Below are 24,676 nucleotides of genomic sequence, written 5' to 3' on the forward strand. Positions count from 1 at the left end.
CGGTTTGTCTTAGCGATGTGCTCCACGATCCGCTTCGCTCTACAGTACTGCTGAGTCGCCAACAACCAGCGAAGGGACTCTGGGAAAAGCCTGAGAGAAGGAGACACACTGATCAACTTCCAACCAGGAAACTATTTGAAACTACCAAAACAGCAAAGCAAACTACGCTAAACTACCACAATAAACCAGCAAACTACACTAAACTACCACAATAAACAAGCAAACTACGCTAAACTACCACAATAAACCAGCAAACTTCACTAAACTACCACAATAAACAAGCAAACTACGCTAAACTACCACAATAAACCAGCAAACTACACTAAACGATTACAATAAAACAGCAAACTACACTAAACTACCACAATAAACCAGCAAACTATGCCAAATTACCACAATAAACCAGCAAACTATGCTAAACTACCACAATAAACCAGCAAACTACACTAAACTACCACAATGAACCAGCAAACTACGCTAAACTATCACAATAATCCAGCAAACTACACTAAACTATCACAATAAACCAGCAAACTACACTAAACTACCACAATAAACCAGCAAACTACGCTAAACTACAATACACCAGTAATCTATGCTAAACTACCACAATAAACCAGCAATCTATGCTAAACTATCACAATAAACCAGCAAACTACACTAAACTACCACAATAAACCAGCAAACTACACTAAACCACCACAATAAACCAGCAAACTATGCTAAACTACCACAATAAACCAGCAAACTACAATAAACTATCACAATAAACCAGCAAACTACGCTAAACTACCACAATGAACCAGCAAACTACGCTAAACTATCACAATAATCCAGCAAACTACACTAAACTATCACAATAAACCAGCAAACTACACTAAACTACCACAATAAACCAGCAAACTACGCTAAACTACAATACACCAGTAATCTATGCTAAACTACCACAATAAACCAGCAATCTATGCTAAACTATCACAATAAACCAGCAAACTACACTAAACTACCACAATAAACCAGCAAACTACACTAAACCACCACAATAAACCAGCAAACTACGCTAAACTACCACAATAAACCAGCAAACTACAATAAACTATCACAATAAACCAGCAAACTATGCTAAACTATCACAATAAACCAGCAAACTACACTAAACTACCACAATAAACCAGCAAACTACGCTAAACTACCACAATAAACCAGCAAACTACGCTAAACTACCACAATAAACCAGCAAACTACACTAAACTACCACAATAAACCAGCAAACTACACAAAACTATCACAATAAACCAGCAAACTACACTAAACTACCACAATAAACCAGCAAACTACACTAAACTATCACAATAAACCAGCAAACTACACTAAACTACCACAATAAACCAGCAATCTATGCTAAACTACCACAATAAACCAGCAAACTACACTAAACTACCACAATAAACCAGCAAACTACAATAAACTATCACAATAAACCAGTAAACTATGCTAAACTATCACAATAAACCAGCAAACTACACTAAACTACCACAATAAACCAGCAAACTACACTAAACTACCACAATAAACCAGCAAACTACACTAAACTACCACAGCAAACTACACTAAACTACCACAATAAACCAGCAAACTACACTAAACTACCACAATAAACCAGCAAACTACGCTAAACTACCACAATAAACCAGCAAACTACACTAAATGACAAAACCTTAACAAATTGGCCAACTACAGTAAAGTGCCCAGTTAAGTTTCATTAGAACCAGGATTTAATCCCTGTAAAACTTCTGGATCTGATTCAGACTCAGACCAGTTTTGATCCAGATTTAGATGAGATCTGATTCAGATTTACATGTGATCTAGTTCAGATTTAGATCAGACTTGATTGATTTAGACCTGATCTGATTGCCATTTTGTTAGGATCTGATTGAGAATTAGTTTAGATTTGATTCAGATTTAGATCTGATTCCGTTTTGATTGAGATTTGGTTCAGATTCATATTTGGAGCGGTAAGAGGGAGATGATCTCACCATATGTACGTTAGCATTATCAGCAGTGGGCAGATGATCACGGCCTGCAAGACCTGCCAGTCTCGGCACAATGCGGCCAGCCCGGGCATCAGCAGCTGACCAGCCAGTGTCAGGAAGTTCGCCACCATCGTCATGGAGAACCGCCAGCCAGGTAAACACAGCTCGATCCCTGAGTAAACAAACAAAACGAGTAAACAAACACACACCAGCAAGCGCTTACTGCTCCGATACTAACATTCACGCTAACGCGAGGGAATCGGCCCATCATTACGATCGATATGAGTGATCAGCAGAGCTGCTCATCAATAATCAGCGACCAGCAGAGCTGGTCATCAATAATCAAGAATCAGCAGAGCTGTTCATCAATAATCAGGAATCAGCTGAACTGTTCATCAATGATCGGCCATCAGCAGAGCTGTTCATCAATGATCGACCATCAGCAGAGCTGTTCATCAATGATCGGGCATCAGCAGAGCTGTTCATCAATGATCAGCCATCAGCAGAGCTGTTCATCAATGATCGGGCATCAGCAGAGCTGTTCATCAATGATCGGCCATCAGCAGAGCTGTTCATCAATGATCAGCCATCAGCAGAGCTGTTCATCAATGATCAGCCATCAGCAGAGCTGTTCATCAATGATCGGGCATCAGCAGAGCTGTTCATCAATGATCGGGCATCAGCAGAGCTGTTCATCAATGATTGACCATCAGCAGAGCTGTTCATCAATGATCGGGCATCAGCAGAGCTGTTTATCAATGATCGGCCATCAGCAGAGCTGTTCATCAATGATCAGGCATCAACAGAGCTGTTCATCAATGATAGGCCATCAGCAGTGCTGTTCATCAATGACTGGCCATCAGCAGAGCTGTTCATCAATGATCAGGCATCAGCAGAGCTGTTCATCAATGATAGGCCATCAGCAGTGCTGTTCATCAATGACCGGCCATCAGCAGGACTGTTCATCAATGATCAGGCATCAGCAGAGCTGTTCATCAATGATCGACCATCAGCAGAGCTGTTCATCAATGATGGGCCATCAGCAGAGCTGTTCATCAATGATCAGGCATCAGCAGAGCTGTTCATCAATGATCGACCATCAGCAGAGCTGTTCATCAATGATCAGGCATCAGCAGAGCTGTTCATCAATGATCGACCATCAGCAGAGCTGTTCATCAATGATCGACCATCAGCAGAGCTGTTCATCAATGATCAGCCATCAGCAGAGCTGTTCATCAATGATCGGGCATCAGCAGAGCTGTTCATCAATGATCGACCATCAGCAGAGCTGTTCATCAATGATCAGGCATCAGCAGAGCTGTTCATCAATGATCAGCCATCAGCAGAGCTGTTCATCAATGATCGGGCATCAGCAGAGGTTGGTTTACAGGTGCTCAGTAAATACTTCTGGTCTACTGTAAGTGGTTCTGTTAGAGAACCTCAGAGTGGAACCTGTGGATCTCAGGCTGCTCCTGAACTCAGTCAGAGCCTCACTGGTTCATTCAGAGTGGACGTTAGTATTCAGCGCACATGGTCACTCCGGCACACCGAGACACAGAGGATGGCTCTGAACTCTACATGCCTCAATTAGACCTTCTTCAAAAGTTCCCAGCTTTCCCAGAACAGGAAGCTGCTCCGGAGGAACCGGGATCAGACAGGGTCTGGAACAGGAGTGGTCTCTGGAGTGGCCCAGCCAGAGTTTTCCTTTAAAGAGCCCTTCTGATGATGCATGCTGAAGGTGGGAGGAGCCCCACTGATGATGCATGCTGAAGGTGAAAGAGCCCTTCTGATGATGCATGCTGAAGGTGGGAGGAGCCCCACTGATGATGCATGCTGAAGGTGAAAGAGCCCTTCTGATGATGCATGCTAAAGATGGGAGGAGCCCCAATGATGATGCATGCTGAATGCTGAAAGAGCCCTTCTGATGATGCATGCTGAAGGTGAAAGAGCCCTTCTGATGATGCATGCTGAAGGTGGGAGGAGCCCCAATGATGATGCATGCTGAAGGTGAAAGAGCCCTTCTGATGATGCATGCTGAAGGTGGGAGGAGCCCCAATGATGATGCATGCTGAAGGTGAAAGAGCCCTTCTGATGATGCATGCTGAAGGTGGGAGCAGCCCCTCTGATGCATGCTGAAGGTGGGAGGAGCTGCTGAGGAACAGCAGCAGGTCTTCAGGGTGAGGTTTTGTTTGTCAGCTGAGCATAGAAGGAAGGTCACCTGGCGCTACTGTGTGGGACTTCAGATCATCATCACAGTGGAGAGAACCGATCAAACCACAGAACCCACTGACCAATAGGACTAGGTAACGTCAGCGAGCTGGCCTGACGGCGCAGATCTCGGCCCTCAGTCCAGCTCTAAGGCCTCTCTGAGGGTTTAACCTCCACTCTAACTGACCCTAAATCGAGTCGAGCCATCTAGTATTTCTCACGTTGCGACTGTTGTAGGAATTTTATCAATATTTCTGTGTTTTTCTTGTTTTAAGCGATTTCAGTCAGATCGTCTCACTGCACCAGCGTGAGCCATACAGTGAAAACATTAGTGAACAAGACCACAGAAACACAGAATGTCCAGAAATGATTTAAACCCCTTCACAGCTCTGTAATGTGAGAGCAGCTCGGCCAGCTCACAGTCCCTGGAGCTCCTGAATAATCGGCCGTAATAATCTCGAACTGAGTGACGGTAGATTAGTGATCATCTAAGATGAGGAGATGTAGCTTTCAGTGTGCTCAGTGCTGAATCAAGAGAAGCTCTGCTCTGAGGTTAACAGTCAGGACTGGTCAGGTGGAGGTCAGGAGGACGAGGTCAGGCTGAAGATGAAGGGATCTGATGATCTCAGGGGGACGTAGAGCAGTTTTTAACCGTCACTTATTTTAATCGGCATCAAACCAGGATTCACTCAAACCCTCTGACGCGTCTTACCTACAGGATAGTTACAGGATAGACTTTAAGGTACTATTACTGGTCTATCAATGTCTTAATGGTGCAGGACCAGTATATTTATTAGATGTGCTCCAGCAATATGAGCCGGGCAGAACTCTCAGATCATCAGGAACTGGTCAGTTAGTGCAGCCTAAGGTAAAAACTAAACACGGAGAGGCGGCGTTTAGCTACTACGCTGCTCTGAAATGGAACCAAATCAAATCAAATCAAATCAAATTTATTTATATAGCGCTTTTTACAACTGATGTTGTCACAAAGCAGCTTTACAAAAATGGGAATCACAGCACAGAGAATCAGACAAAACACTGAACATAATATACAGTTATTAACATAATAACCAGTTGACAGAGAGCATCAGAAGAGCCCCAACACTCGACACTTTTAAATCCAGAATGAAGACCTTCCTGTTTGAGCCTTTAGCTCAGTTTAATCCACTTTTATCCTGTAACGCCACTCTTATCCTCATTCATTTAACTTCTTTATATCTATTGTTTTAATCATGTTTCTTATTTTTATTCTAATTTTTTATCTCCTTCTTTTAAATTTGATTAACTTCTTTTAAATCTATTGTTTTAATTCTGTTTTTAAATTTTTTTAATTTACATAAATTTTATTTTATTTACATTAATTACATTTTTCTGTATTTTTTCATTTGTAAAGCACTTTGAATGACCGTTGTGCATGAAAGGTGCTATATAAATAAACTTGCCTTGCCTTGCCTTGCCTTGCCTTACCGGCCCAGAACACAAAGTGTAGCGCTGTTCTGGGTCATGGCCACGTGTTTCTGACCAGACTGAATGCACAGTTGATTATATCATTATTCTCTGTGTTATGCTGTATTTCAGTAGGTTGGTGGTGGTGGTCAGTATTGAGGAGTGGTCAGCCAGTGTGGTCAGTTAGAACAGATGCAGTGTGGCCGGTGGAACACAGCGTTCTCTCAGCATTCTCTGGCAGTGTTCCCTCAGGTTCCTCAGCTCACCACCAGGGGGAGCACTGGCCACGTGTGTGTGTGTGTGTGTGTGTGTGTGTGTGTGTCCACTCTCAGACTTTGACCTTCAGAGTCACATGAGCAGCTCGTGGCTTCGTGCCAAAGTCTCACATATTCAGATCCACTCCACACTGGGTCTGTATGTCACTGCCCCCCACTCTCCCCTCCGCCCTCCCCCCACCCTCTGTCCTCTCTCACTCACTCAGCATGTTACTGACCTTAAAGGGAAAGTCCACCAACAGTGGGGACACATTTTCCCAAAGAAAACTCATTATTCCAGATTTTCCACTGTTTTCCATCATCAACATTCCATATAAGCTCAGAAGACTCATGTAGGTTCTCTGGTGGTTCTGGATGGTAAATAAAGTGTCTATATCTGTGTTGTAGTCATGGCGACGCCTGGTTCCCATCACCACCACTCTAAAGACGATTGAACCACTTCACTCCAAACCCTCTGAACCTCTGAGTTATGGGGGAATTTTGGAAGATGGATGGAGTTTCCCTTTAAATCTGTTCGTATACTGTCAGAGAAGAGTCTGCATGTTCAGACTGGTTACACACTCAGACCCCCCCCCCCCCCCCTCTCTCTCTCTCTCTCTCTCTCTCTATATATATATATATATATATATATATATCTCTCTGTGGAGTCTTCTGCTCGGTGTCACCACTAAACCGCTGTAGCTGAGCTGTAATTTCCTCAAATTAAATGACGGGAAAACAGAAGTATTGGTTCTGGGTTCTCAAAAGGTTGCTGATAACCTAAAGAAGGAACTTGGGTTATTGGCTTCACAGATAAACCCTTATCCCAGAAACCTCGGAGTCATCTTTGACTCAGATCTTAATTTCTCAATGCATATAACAAAGCTGGTGCAGGCCTGTTATTTTCAATTGAGAAATATTGCCAAAATCAAGAAAATGCTCTCCTTCCAGGACACAGAGAAGATCATTCATGCTTTTGTATCATCATGACTTGATTATTGCAATGCACTATTTACATGTCTTAATCAAGGGGTAATGGCACGGCTGCAGCTGGTTCAGAATGCAGCTCCCGGGTACTTACGGGGACTAAAAGAAGGGAGCATATCACCCCTGTACTGGCATCTCTGCATTGGTTGCGGTGCACGGTGATGGGCCAAAATATATTTCAGAGTTATTATCACCGTATCCTAGTACCAGATCACTAAGGTCATCTAGTCAGGGGCTCTTAGTGGGAGATGTATGCCCCCAAGTTGTGGAATGCTCTGCCTTTGGATGTTAGACTAGCTGGAACTAGGGCATTTTTAAAGGAAGACTCAAAACGCATCTCTATTCATTAGCTTTTGGTCACAGGTGATGCGTTTGTTATTTATTGGACAGTGCTGCATTGTTTTTATGGTTTTATGTCAGTTTTATGTTGTTTATGAATGTAGCTGTACTGTTTTTATAGTTATATGTATCTGTTTTGTTTTATTCTATTTTTAGTACTTGTTGTTTGTGAAGCACTTTGTAGCTGAGCTATATAAATACTTACTTACTTACACACCACCCTCTACACACCAAACACCACCCTCTACACACCAAACACCACCCCTACACACCAAACACCACCCTCTACACACCAAACACCACCCTCTACACACCAAACACCACCCTCTACACACCAAACACCACCCCTACACACCAAACACCACCCTCTACACACCAAACACCACCTCTACACACCAAACACCACCCTCTACACACCAAACACCACCCCTACACCCTAAACACTACCCCTACACCCTACCCTCTTCACACCAAACACCACCCTCTACACACCAAACACCACCTCTACACCCTAAACACTACCCCTACACCCTACCCTCTACACACCAAACACCACCCTCTACACACCAAACACCACCCCTACACACCAAACACCACCCTCTACACACCAAACACCACCCCTACACACCAAACACCACCCTCTACACACCAAACACCACCTCTACACACCAAACACCACCCTCTACACACCAAACACCACCCCTACACCCTAAACACTACCCCTACACCCTACCCTCTTCACACCAAACACCACCCTCTACACACCAAACACCACCTCTACACCCTAAACACCACCCTCTACACACCAAACACCACCCCTACACCCTACCCTCTACACACCAAACACCACCCCTACACCCTAAACACCACCCTCTACACACCAAACACCACCCCTACACCCTAAACACTACCCCTACACCCTACCCTCTACACACCAAACACCACCCCTACACCCTACCCTCGACACACCAAACACCACCCCTACACCCTACCCTCTACACACCAAACACCACCCTCTACACACCAAACACCACCCCTACACACCAAACACCACCCTCTACACACCAAACACCACCTCTACACACCAAACACCACCCTCTACACACCAAACACCACCCCTACACCCTAAACACTACCCCTACACCCTACCCTCTTCACACTAAACACTACCCCTACACCCTACCCTCTTCACACCAAACACCACCCTCTACACACCAAACACCACCTCTACACCCTAAACACCACCCTCTACACACCAAACACCACCCCTACACCCTACCCTCTACACACCAAACACCACCCCTACACCCTAAACACCACCCTCTACACACCAAACACTACCCCTACACCCTACCCTCTACACACCAAACACCACCCCTACACCCTACCCTCGACACACCAAACACCACCCCTACACCCTACCCTCTACACACCAAACACCACCCTCTACACACCAAACACCACCCCTACACACCAAACACCACCCTCTACACACCAAACACCACCTCTACACACCAAACACCACCCTCTACACACCAAACACCACCCCTACACCCTAAACACTACCCCTACACCCTACCCTCTTCACACCAAACACCACCCTCTACACACCAAACACCACCTCTACACCCTAAACACCACCCTCTACACACCAAACACCACCCCTACACCCTACCCTCTACACACCAAACACCACCCCTACACCCTAAACACCACCCTCTACACACCAAACACCACCCCTACACCCTAAACACTACCCCTACACCCTACCCTCTACACACCAAACACCACCCCTACACCCTACCCTCTACACACCAAACACCACCCCTACACCCTACCCTCTACACACCAAACACCACCCTCTACACACCAAACACCACCCCTACACCCTAAACACTACCCCTAAACACTATCCCTACACATCAAACACCACCCCTACACCCTACCCTCTACACACCAAACACCACCCCTACACCCTACCCTCTACACACCAAACACCACCCCTACACACCAAACACCACCCCTACACCCTAAACACTACCCCAAACACTACCCCTACACCCTAAACACTACCCCTACACACCAAACACCACCCCTATACCCTACCCTCTACACACCAAACACCACCCCTACACACCAAACACTACCCCTACACACCAAACACCACCCCTACACCCTAAATACTACCCCTACGTCCTAAACACGGCTCCCTACGTCCTTAACATTACTCCTATACTCCAATACTGCTTATACAATAAGCACCACCCTAAACCCTGCCCCTTACAGTCCTGCAATGGATGAGCTGAATGTTCAGCACTCAGCTTCTCTGTCCTCAGCAGAGCCTCAGCTGGAGGAAAGAATCTGAACTCACTGAATTCCTGTTCTGACATTGATGTGGTATTAGTGTCTGTGGAGGCAGACGGGGGGCAGCAGCTGGAAAACAGGTGGGAGTGAGAGAGTGAGCGGGTGAGGGGTCCTGGGGTGAAGACATGGTGCTGGGGCTGAGCGACACAGCAAACATGATATCTGAAGATATTCCCACTGAACACAGCGCGTATCCGCATGTTTAGTTTAGCTGTTCTGAGTGTTGGAACTGAGAACGTTCTGCACTAAAACAGGCTGTAAAACTAAATCCTGTTAAACTGGACTGATTATGCAGCTGGACAGTGTTCTTTAAGCACTGACCACTTCCCTTGTATATATAAATAAATAGAGATTTATATAGTGAGTCTACGGTGAGAGGGGACTACATTCAAACAGCCGCAGTGTAGAACACAGATATACACATGCATAAATAAGAACACGTGTGTGCAGTGACTGTGTATCTACACTAACATCTATAACACTGACCACAACACTGACCACAACAAACCCCAAACCAATGAAACCTCACGGCGAGTGAGGACAGCCGTGATGTGTGTCTGATGTGTGTCTGTATTTCACTGCATGTCGTTTACAGCCGCAGTTATTTTAAACAGTGAGCCGTGGAGCAGTGATGCGTCTTTAGCTTCATCAAAACAACAACAAATCAGTCTCTGAAGAATCTGCACAAAGGAGCTCGGAGACCATAAACAATAGACAGACAGACAGACAGACACATGTTCCTGACTACAGAACACCTCTCAGCGTCTGACCTCAGTGTGATTAGATGACGGGAGAGTTTTTTCTCCTGGTCAGGAAGTTCTTACTAAAACTGAAACTGAACACGCTGAAGACCAAAAACCCAAACCAGTTTACATCAAACAACCTCACTAAAACTGATACAGTGCATCTACAGAACGAGCCATGAAGCCCAGCAGAGCGTCTGATCATCAGCATCGGGGGTCAAATGAAAAACGCTGCAGTTAAAGTTCAGAGGAACCCTCAGTGAATGGGTTTCCTCCTGAGGTTCTCAGGGTTCTACTCAGGATGTTCTCGCTGGTTTTGTGCCTGATGTTTGGTCCACTCTGGTAATAATGTTCAATGTTCTCAAAGCACCAGGTGTTTTTTAAGCCGTTATATATCTAAGCCACAGCGTGTATTCAAGTCTCAATCTGATTGGTTACCACTCAACTCATTTACATAACATTCACCCCGAGTGAGTGACAGCAGGTGAACGTCAGCGAATCGGCTGTGATCAGCATGAGAACCGTTAAAGGGTTTTATGAGACTCAGTGTGGAAACAGTGTGAGACCAGCTGACCAGCAGACCTAGTTATGTCCAGAAAGTGGTCTAAATCAGGCCTGGATCAGTTTCACACTGCAAGGGGAGAATGATAAGGGTCAGCAGAGCACTGGAAGGAGAGACAAGCAGGATTAGATGTGGAGTAGATGTGCTCCTCCTCCTCCAGTCTTCTGCACTAAAGCCAAACCTGGAGCGGAAGGCCTGATACATGAGCATGATCAGCTGATACTGATCACCTTACAGCAATTTACAATTACAGCATCTCTGCTGTGTCTGATCCACTCGCACCAGCACCATGTCAGTGCTACTGCAGTGCTGACAATGATCTACCACCCAAACAGTACCTGCTCTGTGAGGGTCCATGGGGGTCCTGACCACTGAGGAACAGGGTAACAGAGTATCAGAGAAACAGATGGACTACAGTCTGTAACTGTAGAACTACAGAGTGCAGCTATAAGGTCAGTGGAGCTGATAAAGTGGACAGTGAGCGCAGAAACGAGGAGGTGGTCAGAACGTTACGCCTGATCGGTGTATGTATGTAGATATGTGTGTGTGTGTGTGTGTGTGTGTGTGTGTTTATGTATTCATATATCCACCTGAATCTGACGGATGTAGTCAGGCAGACAGTGTGGAGTACATTAGAGTGGCTGTGGCTTTTACAGCCCAGACAAAGGCAATTATAGACAAGGCTATTACCACGGCAACAGCTGTACAAAGAGGATTCTGGATCATCAGTAAAGCCCTCGATTGCTGGAGAAGGTCAGCGTTGAGCTGGAGAAATGACTGAAGTCTCAGAACATGACTTAATGTATAACGATAGTTCAGGCCTGTAACACACTCCCACAGGCCATCCCAGACCCCCACCACTGACCCCAAACGTAGTCTATAAACACACGCCTGGCGTCTGGATTAGCTGCTTTACACTGAGCTGCAGTGCTACGGCAGTAGCGGCCACGATAGTTTGAACTGTCTAATGAGCTTTTATCTGTTTATGAGTGCAGACAGACTGAGCGAGGGTGAGTGGTCAGAGAGACTGAGGTCAGTAAATAAATGAGCTGTTAATGCTCTGTCAGCACAGCTCAGTCATCTCTGTTCAATCTCCGTCCACAAGGATGGACAGCAGCCTGGAGAACCTGGCCTGACCGCCGCCTGGAGAACACCACGACACACAACCATCAACAAGTCAGAAGATAAAATAACAGCAACTTAGAAATCAAAGATTTAATCGTAACAGAAGAAAGAATCGTTCACTCGTTCAACACCAGCTGAAAATCCACTGCACAGGAATGTCAGACCACACGACTCGCACTGAAAAGAGGGTGTCTGGCCAAGTACAGTTATCATACATATAGTCAATAAATCCAATATTTGAGATTCATGTATGCTTAATTTATGATTATTTACTTTATTACTAGATATCTTTAATAATTTTATTAACCAAATTGTCTCACTAAAAGGAGGACTGAGATGCTTCAGGTCAGTGCGATTTCTCAGGGCTGAGCTTCATTAACAGGTCTCAGTAGCAGAAACGCTGAAACTCCCTGGTAATGTGATCTGACGTCTTTTATCCGAAGACTGAGCTGCAGTGTTCTGAAGTAGCTGGACATCATTTATAAAGACCATCATGCTCAACTTTGTCCACTAACGGCACAACCAGCAGTCACATGGTCCAGTGGGCTCTCCCTTTCTCTCTCTCTCTCTCTCTCTCTCTCTCTCTCTCCCTTTCTCTCTCTCTCTCTCTCTCTCTCTCTCACTCACTCACTCTCTCTCTCTCTCTCTCTCTCCCTTTCTCTCTCTCTCTCTCTCCCTTTCTCTCTCTCTCTCTCTCTCTCTCTCGCTCTCTCGCTCTCTCTCTCACTCACTCTCTCTATCTCACTCTCTCTCTCTCTCTCTCTCCCTTTCTCTCTCTCTTTCTCTCCCTTTCTCTCTCTCTCTCTCTCTCTCTCTCTCGCTCTCTCTCTCTCTCTTTCACTCACTCTCTCTCTCTCACTCTCTCTCTCTCTCTCTCTCCCTTTCTCTCTCTCTTTCTCTCTCTCTCTCTTTCTCTCTCGCTCTCTCTCTCTCTCCCTTTCTCTCTCTCTCTCTCTCTCTCTCTCGCTCTCTCGCTCTCACTCTCTCTCTCTCTCTCTCTCTCCCTTTTTCTCTCTCTCTCTCTCTTTCTCTCTCTCTCTCTCTCTCCCTTTCTCTCTCCCTTTCTCTCTCTCTCTCTCTCTCTCTCTCATCAAATCAAATCAAATCAAATTTATTTATATAGCGCTTTTTACAACTGATGTTGTCACAAAGCAGCTTTACAAAAATGGGAATCACAGCACAGAGAATCAGACAAAACACTGAACATAATATACAGAATATACAGAATATCTCTCTCTCTCTCTCTGTAGGAAACCCTGCTGCTGTTTACACTGACGACACTGACCTGCTTCCCCATTTCCAAAACACTCAGCTCTCCGGCCCTCTTTCCAAAACATGACCCACATTAAGGTTCAACCCCACTGCAGCACTACCAACACCGCCAACACAGCCTTCCCACTGCAGCACTACCAACACCGCCAACACAGCCAACCCACTACAGCCCCACCAACACAGCCTTCACACTGAAGCACTACCAACACCGCCAACACAGCCAACCCACTACAGCCCCACCAACACAACCTTCCCACTGCAGCACTACCAACACCGCCAACACAGCCTTCCCACTGCAGCACTACCAACACCGCCAACACAGCCTTCCCACTGCAGCACTACCAACACCGCCAACACAGCCAACCCACTACAGCCCCACCAACACAGCCTTCACACTGAAGCACTACCAACACCGCCAACACAGCCAACCCACTACAGCCCCACCAACACAACCTTCCCACTGCAGCACTACCAACACCGCCAACACAGCCTTCCCACTGCAGCACTACCAACAACGCCAACACAGCCAACCCACTACAGCCCCACCAACACAGCCTTCACACTGCAGCACTACCAACACCGCCAACACAGCCAACCCACTACAGCCCCACCAACACAGCCTTCACACTGCAGCACTACCAACACCACCAACACAGCCTTCCCACTGCAGCACTACCAACACCGCCAACACAGCCAACCCACTACAGCCCCACCAACACAGCCTTCCCACTGCAGCACTACCAACACCGCCAACACAGCCAACCCACTACAGCCCCACCAACACAGCCTTCTCCCTGAAGCACTACCAACACCGCCAACACAGCCAACCCACTACAGCCCCACCAACACAGCCTTCACACTGAAGCACTACCAACACCGCCAACACAGCCAACCCACTACAGCCCCACCAACACAGCCTTCACACTGAAGCACTACCAAGACCGCCAACACAGCCAACCCACTACAGCCCCACCAACACAGCCTTCACACTGAAGCACTACCAACACCGCCAACACAGTCACCCCACTGCAGCACTACCAACACCGCCAACACAGCCAACCCAGCCAACCCACTACAGCCACAACACAGCCTTCCCACTGCAGCACTACCAACACAGCCAACACAGCCAACCCACTACAGCCCCACCAACACAGCCTTCACACTGCAGCACTACCAACACCGCCAACACAGCCAACCCACTACAGCCCCACGAACACAGCCTTCCCACTGCAGCACTACCAACACAGCCAACACAGCCAATGCCACGACAGCCACACCAACACAGCCTTCCCACTACAGCCCCACCAACACAGCCTTCCCACTGCAGCACTACCAACACAGCCTTCCCACTGCAGCACTACAAACACCGCCAACACAGCCAACCCACTACAGCCACAACAACACAGCCTTCCCACTGCAGCACTACCAACACCGCCAACACAGCCAACCCACTACAGCCCCACCAACACAGCCTTCCCACTACAGCACTACCAACACCGCCAACACAGCCAACCCACTACAGCCGCAACAACACAGCCTTCCCACTGCAGCACTACCAACACCGCCAACACAGCCAACCGACTACAGCCCCACCAACACAGCCTTCCCACTGCAGCACTACCAACACAGCCTTCCAACTGCAGCACTACCAACACCGCCAACAGAGCCAACGCCACTACAGCCCCACCAACACAGCCTTCCCACTGCAGCACTACCAACACCGCCAACACAGCCAACCCACTACAGCCCCACCAACACAGCCTTCACACTGCAGCACTACCAACACCACCAACACAGCCTTCCCACTGCAGCACTACCAACACCGCCAACACAGCCAACCCACTACAGCCCCACCAACACAGCCTTCCCACTGCAGCACTACCAACACCGCCAACACAGCCAACCCACTACAGCCCCACCAACACAGCCTTCTCCCTGAAGCACTACCAACACCGCCAACACAGCCAACCCACTACAGCCCCACCAACACAGCCTTCACACTGAAGCACTACCAACACCGCCAACACAGCCAACCCACTACAGCCCCACCAACACAGCCTTCACACTGAAGCACTACCAAGACCGCCAACACAGCCAACCCACTACAGCCCCACCAACACAGCCTTCACACTGAAGCACTACCAACACCGCCAACACAGTCACCCCACTGCAGCACTACCAACACCGCCAACACAGCCAACCCAGCCAACCCACTACAGCCACAACACAGCCTTCCCACTGCAGCACTACCAACACAGCCAACACAGCCAACCCACTACAGCCCCACCAACACAGCCTTCACACTGCAGCACTACCAACACCGCCAACACAGCCAACCCACTACAGCCCCACGAACACAGCCTTCCCACTGCAGCACTACCAACACAGCCAACACAGCCAATGCCACGACAGCCACACCAACACAGCCTTCCCACTACAGCCCCACCAACACAGCCTTCCCACTGCAGCACTACCAACACAGCCTTCCCACTGCAGCACTACAAACACCGCCAACACAGCCAACCCGCTACAGCCACAACAACACAGCCTTCCCACTGCAGCACTACCAACACCGCCAACACAGCCAACCCACTACAGCCCCACCAACACAGCCTTCCCACTACAGCACTACCAACACCGCCAACACAGCCAACCCACTACAGCCGCAACAACACAGCCTTCCCACTGCAGCACTACCAACACCGCCAACACAGCCAACCGACTACAGCCCCACCAACACAGCCTTCCCACTGCAGCACTACCAACACAGCCTTCCAACTGCAGCACTACCAACACCGCCAACAGAGCCAACGCCACTACAGCCCCACCAACACAGCCTTCCCACTGCAGCACTACCAACACCGCCAACACAGCCAACCCACTACAGCCCCACCAACACAGCCTTCCCACTGCAGCACTACCAACACTGCCAACACAGCCAACGCCACTACAGCCGCACCAACACAGCCTTCCCACTGCAGCACTACCAACACCGCCAACACAGCCTTCCCACTGCAGCACTACCAACACAGCCAACCCCACTACAGCCGCAACAACACAGCCTTCCCCCTGCAGCACTACGAACATCGCCAACACAGCCAACCCACTACAGTCCCACCAACACAGCCTTCCCACTGCAGCACTACCAACACTGCTAACACAGCCAACGCCAATACAGCCGCACCAACACAGCCTTCCCACTGCAGCACTACCAACACCGCCAACACAGCCTTCCCACTGCAGCACTACCAACACAGCCAACCCCACTGCAACACTACCAACACAGCCTTCCCACTGCAGCACTACCAACACAGCGAACACAGCCACCCCAATCCAGTACTACCAACACAGCCACCCCACTGCAGCACCTCCAACACAGCCACCCCACTGCAGTACTACCAACAATGCCAACACCGCCAACCCACTACAGCCCCACCAACACAACCTTCGCACTGCAGCACTACCAACACCGCCAACACAGCCAACCCACTACAGCCCCACCAACACAGCCTTCACACTGAAGCACTACCAACACCGCCAACACAGCCAACCCACTACAGCCCCACCAACACAACCTTCCCACTGCAGCACTACCAACACCGCCAACACAGCCTTCCCACTGCAGCACTACCAACAACGCCAACACAGCCAACCCACTACAGCCCCACCAACACAGCCTTCACACTGCAGCACTACCAACACCGCCAACACAGCCAACCCACTACAGCCCCACCAACACAGCCTTCACACTGCAGCACTACCAACACCACCAACACAGCCTTCCCACTGCAGCACTACCAACACCGCCAACACAGCCAACCCACTACAGCCCCACCAACACAGCCTTCCCACTGCAGCACTACCAACACCGCCAACACAGCCAACCCACTACAGCCCCACCAACACAGCCTTCTCACTGAAGCACTACCAACACAGCGAACACAGCCAACGCCACTACAGCCACACCAACACAGCCTTCCCACTGCAGCACTACCAACACAGCCAACCCCACTGCAGCACTACCAACACAGCCAACGCAACTACAGCCGCACCAACACAGCCTTCCCACTGCAGCACTACCAACACAGCCAACCCCACTACAGCCGCAACAACACAGCCTTCCCACTGCAGCACTACGAACATCGCCAACACAGCCAACCCACAACAGCCCCACCAACACAGCCTTCCCACTGCAGCACTACCAACACCGCCAACACAGCCAAAGCCACTACAGCCCCACCACCACAGCCTTCCCACTGCAGCACTACCAACACCGCCAACACAGCCAACGCCACTACAGCCCCACCACCACAGCCTTCCCACTGCAGCACTACCAACACAGCCACCCCACTGCACTACTACCAACACCGCCAACACAGCCTTCCCACTGCAGCACTACCAACACCGCCAACACAGCCAACCCCATGACAGCCCCACCAACACAGCCTTCCCACTGCAGCACTACCAACACAGCCACCCCACTGCACTACTACCAACACCGCCAACACAAACAACCCCACTACAGCCCCAGCAACACAGCCAACCCCACTATGGCCCCACCAAAACAGCCTTCCCACTGCAGCACTACCAACACAGCCACTCCACTACAGCACTACCAAAGCAACCACCCCACTGCAGCACTACCAACACAGCCTTCCCACTGCAGCACTACAAACACCGCCAACACAGCCAACCCACTACAGCCACAACAACACAGCCTTCCCACTGCAGCACTACCAACACCGCCAACACAGCCAACCCACTACAGCCCCACCAACACAGCCTTCCCACTACAGCACTACCAACACCGCCAACACAGCCAACCCACTACAGCCGCAACAACACAGCCTTCCCACTGCAGCACTACCAACACCGCCAACACAGCCAACCGACTACAGCCCCACCAACATAGCCTTCCCACTGCAGCACTACCAACACAGCCTTCCAACTGCAGCACTACCAACACCGCCAACAGAGCCAACGCCACTACAGCCCCACCAACACAGCCTTCCCACTGCAGCACTACCAACACCGCCAACACAGCCAACCCACTATAGCCCCACCAACACAGCCTTCCCACTGCAGCACTACCAACACTGCCAACACAGCCAACGCCAATACAGCCGCACCAACACAGCCTTCCCACTGCAGCACTACCAACACCGCCAACACAGCCTTCCCACTGCAGCACTACCAACACCGCCAACACAGCCTTCCCACTGCAGCACTACCAACACAGCCAACCCCACTACAGCCGCAACAACACAGCCTTCCCACTGCAGCACTACGAACATCGCCAACACAGCCAACCCACTACAGTCCCACCAACACAGCCTTCCCACTGCAGCACTACCAACACTGCTAACACAGCCAACGCCAATACAGCCGCACCAACACAGCCTTCCCACTGCAGCACTACCAACACCGCCAACCCACTACAGCCCCACCAACACAGCCTTCCCACTGCAGCACTACCAACACAGCCAACCCCACTGCAACACTACCAACACAGCCTTCCCACTGCAGCACTACCAACACAGCGAACACAGCCACCCCAATCCAGTACTACCAACACAGCCACCCCACTGCAGCACCTCCAACACAGCCACCCCACTGCAGTACTACCAACAATGCCAACACCGCCAACCCACTACAGCCCCACCAACACAACCTTCCCACTGCAGCACTACCAACACCGCCAACACAGCCTTCCCACTGCAGCACTACCAACAACGCCAACACAGCCAACCCACTACAGCCCCACCAACACAGACTTCCCACTGCAGCACTACCAACACCGCCAACACAGCCAACCCACTACAGCCCCACCAACACAGCCTTCCCACTGCAGCACTACCAACACTGCCAACACAGCCAACGCCACTACAGCCACACCAACACAGCCTTCCCACTGCAGCACTACCAACACAGCCAACCCCACTGCAGCACTACCAACACAGCCAACGCAACTACAGCTGCACCAACACAGCCTTCCCACTGTAGCACTACCAACACAGCCAACCCCACTACAGCCGCAACAACACAGCCTTCCCACTGCAGCACTACGAACATCGCCAACACAGCCAACCCACAACAGCCCCACCAACACAGCCTTCCCACTGCAGCACTACCAACACCGCCAACACAGCCAAAGCCACTACAGCCCCACCACCACAGCCTTCCCACTGCAGCACTACCAACACCGCCAACACAGCCAACGCCACTACAGCCCCACCACCACAGCCTTCCCACTGCAGCACTACCAACACAGCCACCCCACTGCACTACTACCAACACCGCCAACACAGCCTTCCCACTGCAGCACTACCAACACCGCCAACACAGCCAACCCCATGACAGCCCCACCAACACAGCCTTCCCACTGCAGCACTACCAACACAGCCACCCCACTGCACTACTACCAACACCGCCAACACAAACAACCCCACAACAGCCCCAGCAACACAGCCAACCCCACTATGGCCCCACCAAAACAGCCTTCCCACTGCAGCACTACCAACACAGCCACTCCACTACAGCACTACCAAAGCAACCACCCCACTGCAGCACTACCAACACAGCCACCCCACTACAGCACTACGAACACAGCCAACACAGCCACCCCACCCCAGCATTACCAACACAGCCACCCCACTGCAGCACCTCCAACACAGCCACCCCACTGCAGCACCTCCAACACAGCCAACCCCACTACAGCCCCACCAACTCAGCCTTCCCACTGCAGCACTACCAACACCGCCAACACAGCCAACCCCACTACAGCCCCACCAACACAGCCTCCCCACTGCAGCACCTCCAACACAGCCACCCCACTGCAGCACTACCAACACAGCCACTCCACTACAGCACTACCAACACAGCCACTCCAATGCAGCAGCTACAAGACAGCCATCCCACTGCAGCACTACCAACACAGCCATCCCACTGCAGCACTACCAACACAGCCAACCCCACTGCAGCCCCACCAACAAAGCCACCCCACTGCAGAACCTCCAATGCAGCCACCCCACTTCAGCACTACCAACACAGCCACCCCACTGCAGAACTACCAACACAGCCAACTCACTGCAACACTACCAACACAGCCCCCCCCCCCCCCACTGCAGCACTATCAACGCAGCTAACTTACTGCAACACTACCAACACCACCAACACAGCCACCCCATTGCAGCACCTCCAACACAGCCAACCCCACTGCAGCCCCACCAACACAGCCACTCCACTACAGCACTAACAACACAGCCAACCCACTGCAGCTCTACCAACACAACCACCCCACTGCAGCACCTCCAACACAGCAACATCAATGCAGCACTACCACACAGCCACCCCACTGCAGCACTACCAACACAGCCAACTCACTGCAACACTACCAACACCTCCAACACAGCCACCCCACTGCAGCACCTCCAACACAGCCCCCCCCCACTGCAGCACTATCAATGCAGCTAACTCACTGCAACACTACCAACACCACCAACACAGCCACAGCCACCCCATTGCAGCACCTGCAACACAGCCAACCCCACTGCAGCCCCACCAACACAGCCACTCCACTACAGCACTACCAACACAGCCAACCCACTGCAGCTCTACCAACACAACCACCCCACTGCAGCACCACCAACACAACCACCCCACTCCAGCACCTCCAACACAGCCACCCCACTGTGGCACCAGCAATACAGCCAACTCACTGCAGCACTACCAACACCACCAACACAGCCACCGCACTGCAGCCCCACCAACACAACCAATCCCACTGCAGCCCCATCAACACAGCCAACCCCACTGCAGCCCCACCAACACAACCACTCCACTGAAGCACCTCCAACACAGACAACCTTACTGGAGCACCACCAACACCTCCAACACAGCCAACCTTATTGCAGCACCAACAACACAGCCAAAACCCATCTACCACACTGGAGCTCACTGTAATTAAATACTTCAGCCTCTGTCATCACTGCAAAACCACTGCAAAGTTTCTCCACTCAGATTAACCAGTTACAGGGCTTAAATAGAGACTCAGTGATGAACCATAACAGGACATTTACACTGTTATTGATGTCAACTTGCCTGCATATTTATAAACAAACCCTGTTTTTATTATTTTAGCCCAAATCTTTATCTTATTTATTCTTGACACATAACTCACTGGAACAAGTAGAGAAATGATGAGAAAAGAACTGATCCTAAACTTATACTCCACACCACAATTGTGTTTGAAAATGGTAGATTGATTTGAATTTCATGAAACGTTAATGGTCTGGGGAATTTAAAAAAAATTAATAAACATTTATTAAATTTTTGTCATTTTTGGCATCACATCAAAAAGATGAACATGCAGATATGATCCTATCAAATGCAGAATATAAATCAAATATAAATATAGTTAATTGCATAATGTATCCTATAATTATTCACATAATCATCTATTTGTAAATAATTGTTTACCAGAACTGAAAGATAAAGGAAACTGTGAATATTACACTGTAAAATGTTTAACACAGTGTAAGTTGAGGCTAAGTTTTTTTGATGCTTGAACTGATATGAAATATTGCAGTTTGCTTTGTATTATTTGTATTTATTTGAGTAAAGCAGTTATGCTGCTTCTTACCAAATGAAGTTGTTTTCGAGGTTGAACTGGCAAGCTGTTTTTACAGTGTATCGTAACTCTTGACTTCTAAGGGTTACTGTGGGAAAAGCTAAAATACCATGGTAATGTGTTTTGTGTTGGCCCAGAATGACAGCTGAAGTGCATGTTTGTTTTCAGTACTTACTCAGGACATAGAGAGAGAGTGCTATTCCTGCCAGGAAGAATCCTTCAAAGAAGCGAAGTGTGCTGAACATGGTCACATCCACAGAGAAAGCAACTGTCATCCCAAACACCAGGGTGAAAAACACCGAAATTATCAGCACCAGGTGGCGTCCAAACCTGCAGACATGTACCAGGTAACATTTCAGTACAACTCGCACAGTGCAAGAGCATAAATGCTGAGGATGGAATAGGTTAGTGGGCTGCAAGGAACAAAAACGTAGCATGTCTTGGGACTCAACTCCTGAGAAAAGTCTGAAACCACATCAAGCAGGTCTTGAATTGAGACAGAAAAGTCCTGAATCAGGAGAAATAACTGTTGAAAAGGAAGTCTTGAATCAAGACAACCAACTCTCGATTCAAGACAATCAAGTCTCAGTTCAAGAAAATAAAGTCTCAAATCAAAACAATCAAGTGTCAAGCCAAAATAAGGACGTCTCGAATCAAGACAAGCGAGTCTCAAATCAAGAAAATCAAGTCCTGAATCAAAACAAGCAAGTCTCGAATCAAGCCAAGCAAGTCCTGAATCAAGCCAAGCAAGTCTCGAATCAAGACAAGCAAGTCTCGAATCAAGCCAAGCAAGTCTCGAATCAAGCCAAGCAAATACGGAATCAAGACAAGCAAGTCAAGAATCAAGGCAAGCAAGTCAGGAATCAAGACAAGCAAGTCTCGAATCAAGACAAGCAAGTTCTGAATCAAGACAAGCAAGTCTCAAATCAAGACAAGCAAGTCTCGAATCAAGACAAGCGAATTCTGAATCAAGACAAGCAAGTCTCGAATCAAGACAAGTAAGTTCTGAATCAAGACAAGCAAGTTCTGAATCAAGACAAGCAAATACGGAATCAAGACAAGCAAGTCAAGAATCAAGGCAAGCAAGTCTCGAATCAAGACAAGCGAATTCTGAATCAAGACAAGCAAGTCTCGAATCAAGACAAGTAAGTTCTGAATCAAGACAAGCAAGTTCTGAATCAAGACAAGCAAGTCTCGAATCAAGACAAGCAAGTCTCGAATCAAGCCAAGCAAATACGGAATCACTTCAACAAGGGAAAGCCTGGAATCAGGGCAGTCATTTGTGCTTTTTACTTTTCAAAACATTGTTAGAGATCAGTCACTCGACACGGCCAAAGACCACATACTTTAACAGAAAGGGGCATTTCACTGACATAGACAGTGACCAACAAACCATTGTTGTCTGTATAGGGTTTTAAAAATGGTGGTACAATAAAAATTAAATTTTGTTTACATACTTATAATTTATTGAAACAAATATACTGACTAACAACCAAAGTCAGGACACCAGAAACATCCCTTTATTATATCTCTGTTCCAAAGTTATTATATCTATTTTTGTTCCAAAAATATCTTAGTTAGAAGTGTGGTAACCAATCACAGTGTAACTACAGAGAGCAAAGTAGAATGCAACTAGAAGTGTAGATAACCAATCTTTTGCTTTTGGGATCTTTCAGTATGATTGAGAAACTCTTTTGAACATCTGATCATCGCTCAGGATGGTCCACAGCCTGTTCACCATCCTGCCATCAGGCAGGAGATTCACACATTACATTTTGTGTATATTTAATATATTTCAGTTTGTTTTTACTTATTACTTTCTGTAGAGTGACTATCTGAGCCTCACCACAAGCATTTCAATGCATATATGTCCTGACATGTTGCGCAAATGACAAATAAACTTGAAACTTAAAACAATCAGAGTGTAACTATAATTAGCCAATGCAAATGTTATTAGAAGTGTGGATAACCAATCAGAGTGTAACTGACAGAATCTGAACATACACATCAGAAAAACTCACCAGTCGGCCAGGACTCCCAGCACCAGGTAGCCGAAGATGGTTCCCACCAGCAGAGAAAACTTGGCAATGTGAACCTTCCATTCAGATGTACAGACCAGATTCCACTGCAGAGAAACAGTGAAGACAATTAGACTCAAACACAAAAACACAGAAAACAAATCAAAGCTTCATTGTTATCATATTAAACATGAGCTATAACTTTATCATACATGGCACCACAGGCCCCCCAGAACTGACTTAAAAGTCCTTAATTTAGGTTGGGCTCTTCAGAAATTTTGGTTTGGCTCGTGAGGAATTTTGGTTTGGTTCTTGAGGAATTTTGGTTTTGTTCTTGAGGAATTTGGGTTTGGCTCGTGAGGAATTAAGGTTTGGTTCTTGAGGAATTTTGGTTTTGTTCTTGAGGAATTTTGGTTTTGTTCTTGAGGAATTTTGGTTTGGCTTGTGAGGAATTTAGAGCCAAACCAAAATTCCCAGGGAGCCAAACCAAAATTCCCCAAGAGCAAAATCAAAATTATTCAGAGTCAAATTAAAAGTCCTTAATGAAAAAAAAGAGCTAAATCAAAAAGTTTAAGAGCCAAATAAAAAAATCCTAATTAGCCAGATTAAATATTCTCAGAGTCAAACCAAAGTGGTCAGTGGCTAAATGAAAAGTAAAAACTGAAAGGCTAAAAAATGGAAAGAAAGACAGCGTTC

The 24,676-nt window shown here is 48.3% G+C and overlaps 1 protein-coding gene across 1 annotated transcript in view; it reads right to left on the minus strand.

The window, feature by feature from the left end:
- The window catches only part of slc22a23 (solute carrier family 22 member 23), an 87,917-nt gene that overhangs the window by 29,633 nt on the left and 33,608 nt on the right, over window positions 1-24,676 (minus strand). The window contains exons 2-5 of the mRNA XM_037532167.1: window positions 23,984-24,087; window positions 22,138-22,292; window positions 2,037-2,205; window positions 1-90 (exon numbers count right to left, since the gene is read on the minus strand). The exon at window positions 1-90 is cut by the window's left edge and continues 32 nt beyond it. Coding sequence (XP_037388064.1) covers window positions 1-90; window positions 2,037-2,205; window positions 22,138-22,292; window positions 23,984-24,087 — 518 coding nt within the window. The remainder of the gene's footprint in view (window positions 91-2,036; window positions 2,206-22,137; window positions 22,293-23,983; window positions 24,088-24,676) is intronic.

The sequence above is a fragment of the Pygocentrus nattereri genome, chromosome 2, assembly GCF_015220715.1.
Source record: "Pygocentrus nattereri isolate fPygNat1 chromosome 2, fPygNat1.pri, whole genome shotgun sequence".
Taxonomy (NCBI): Eukaryota; Metazoa; Chordata; class Actinopteri; order Characiformes; family Serrasalmidae; genus Pygocentrus; species Pygocentrus nattereri.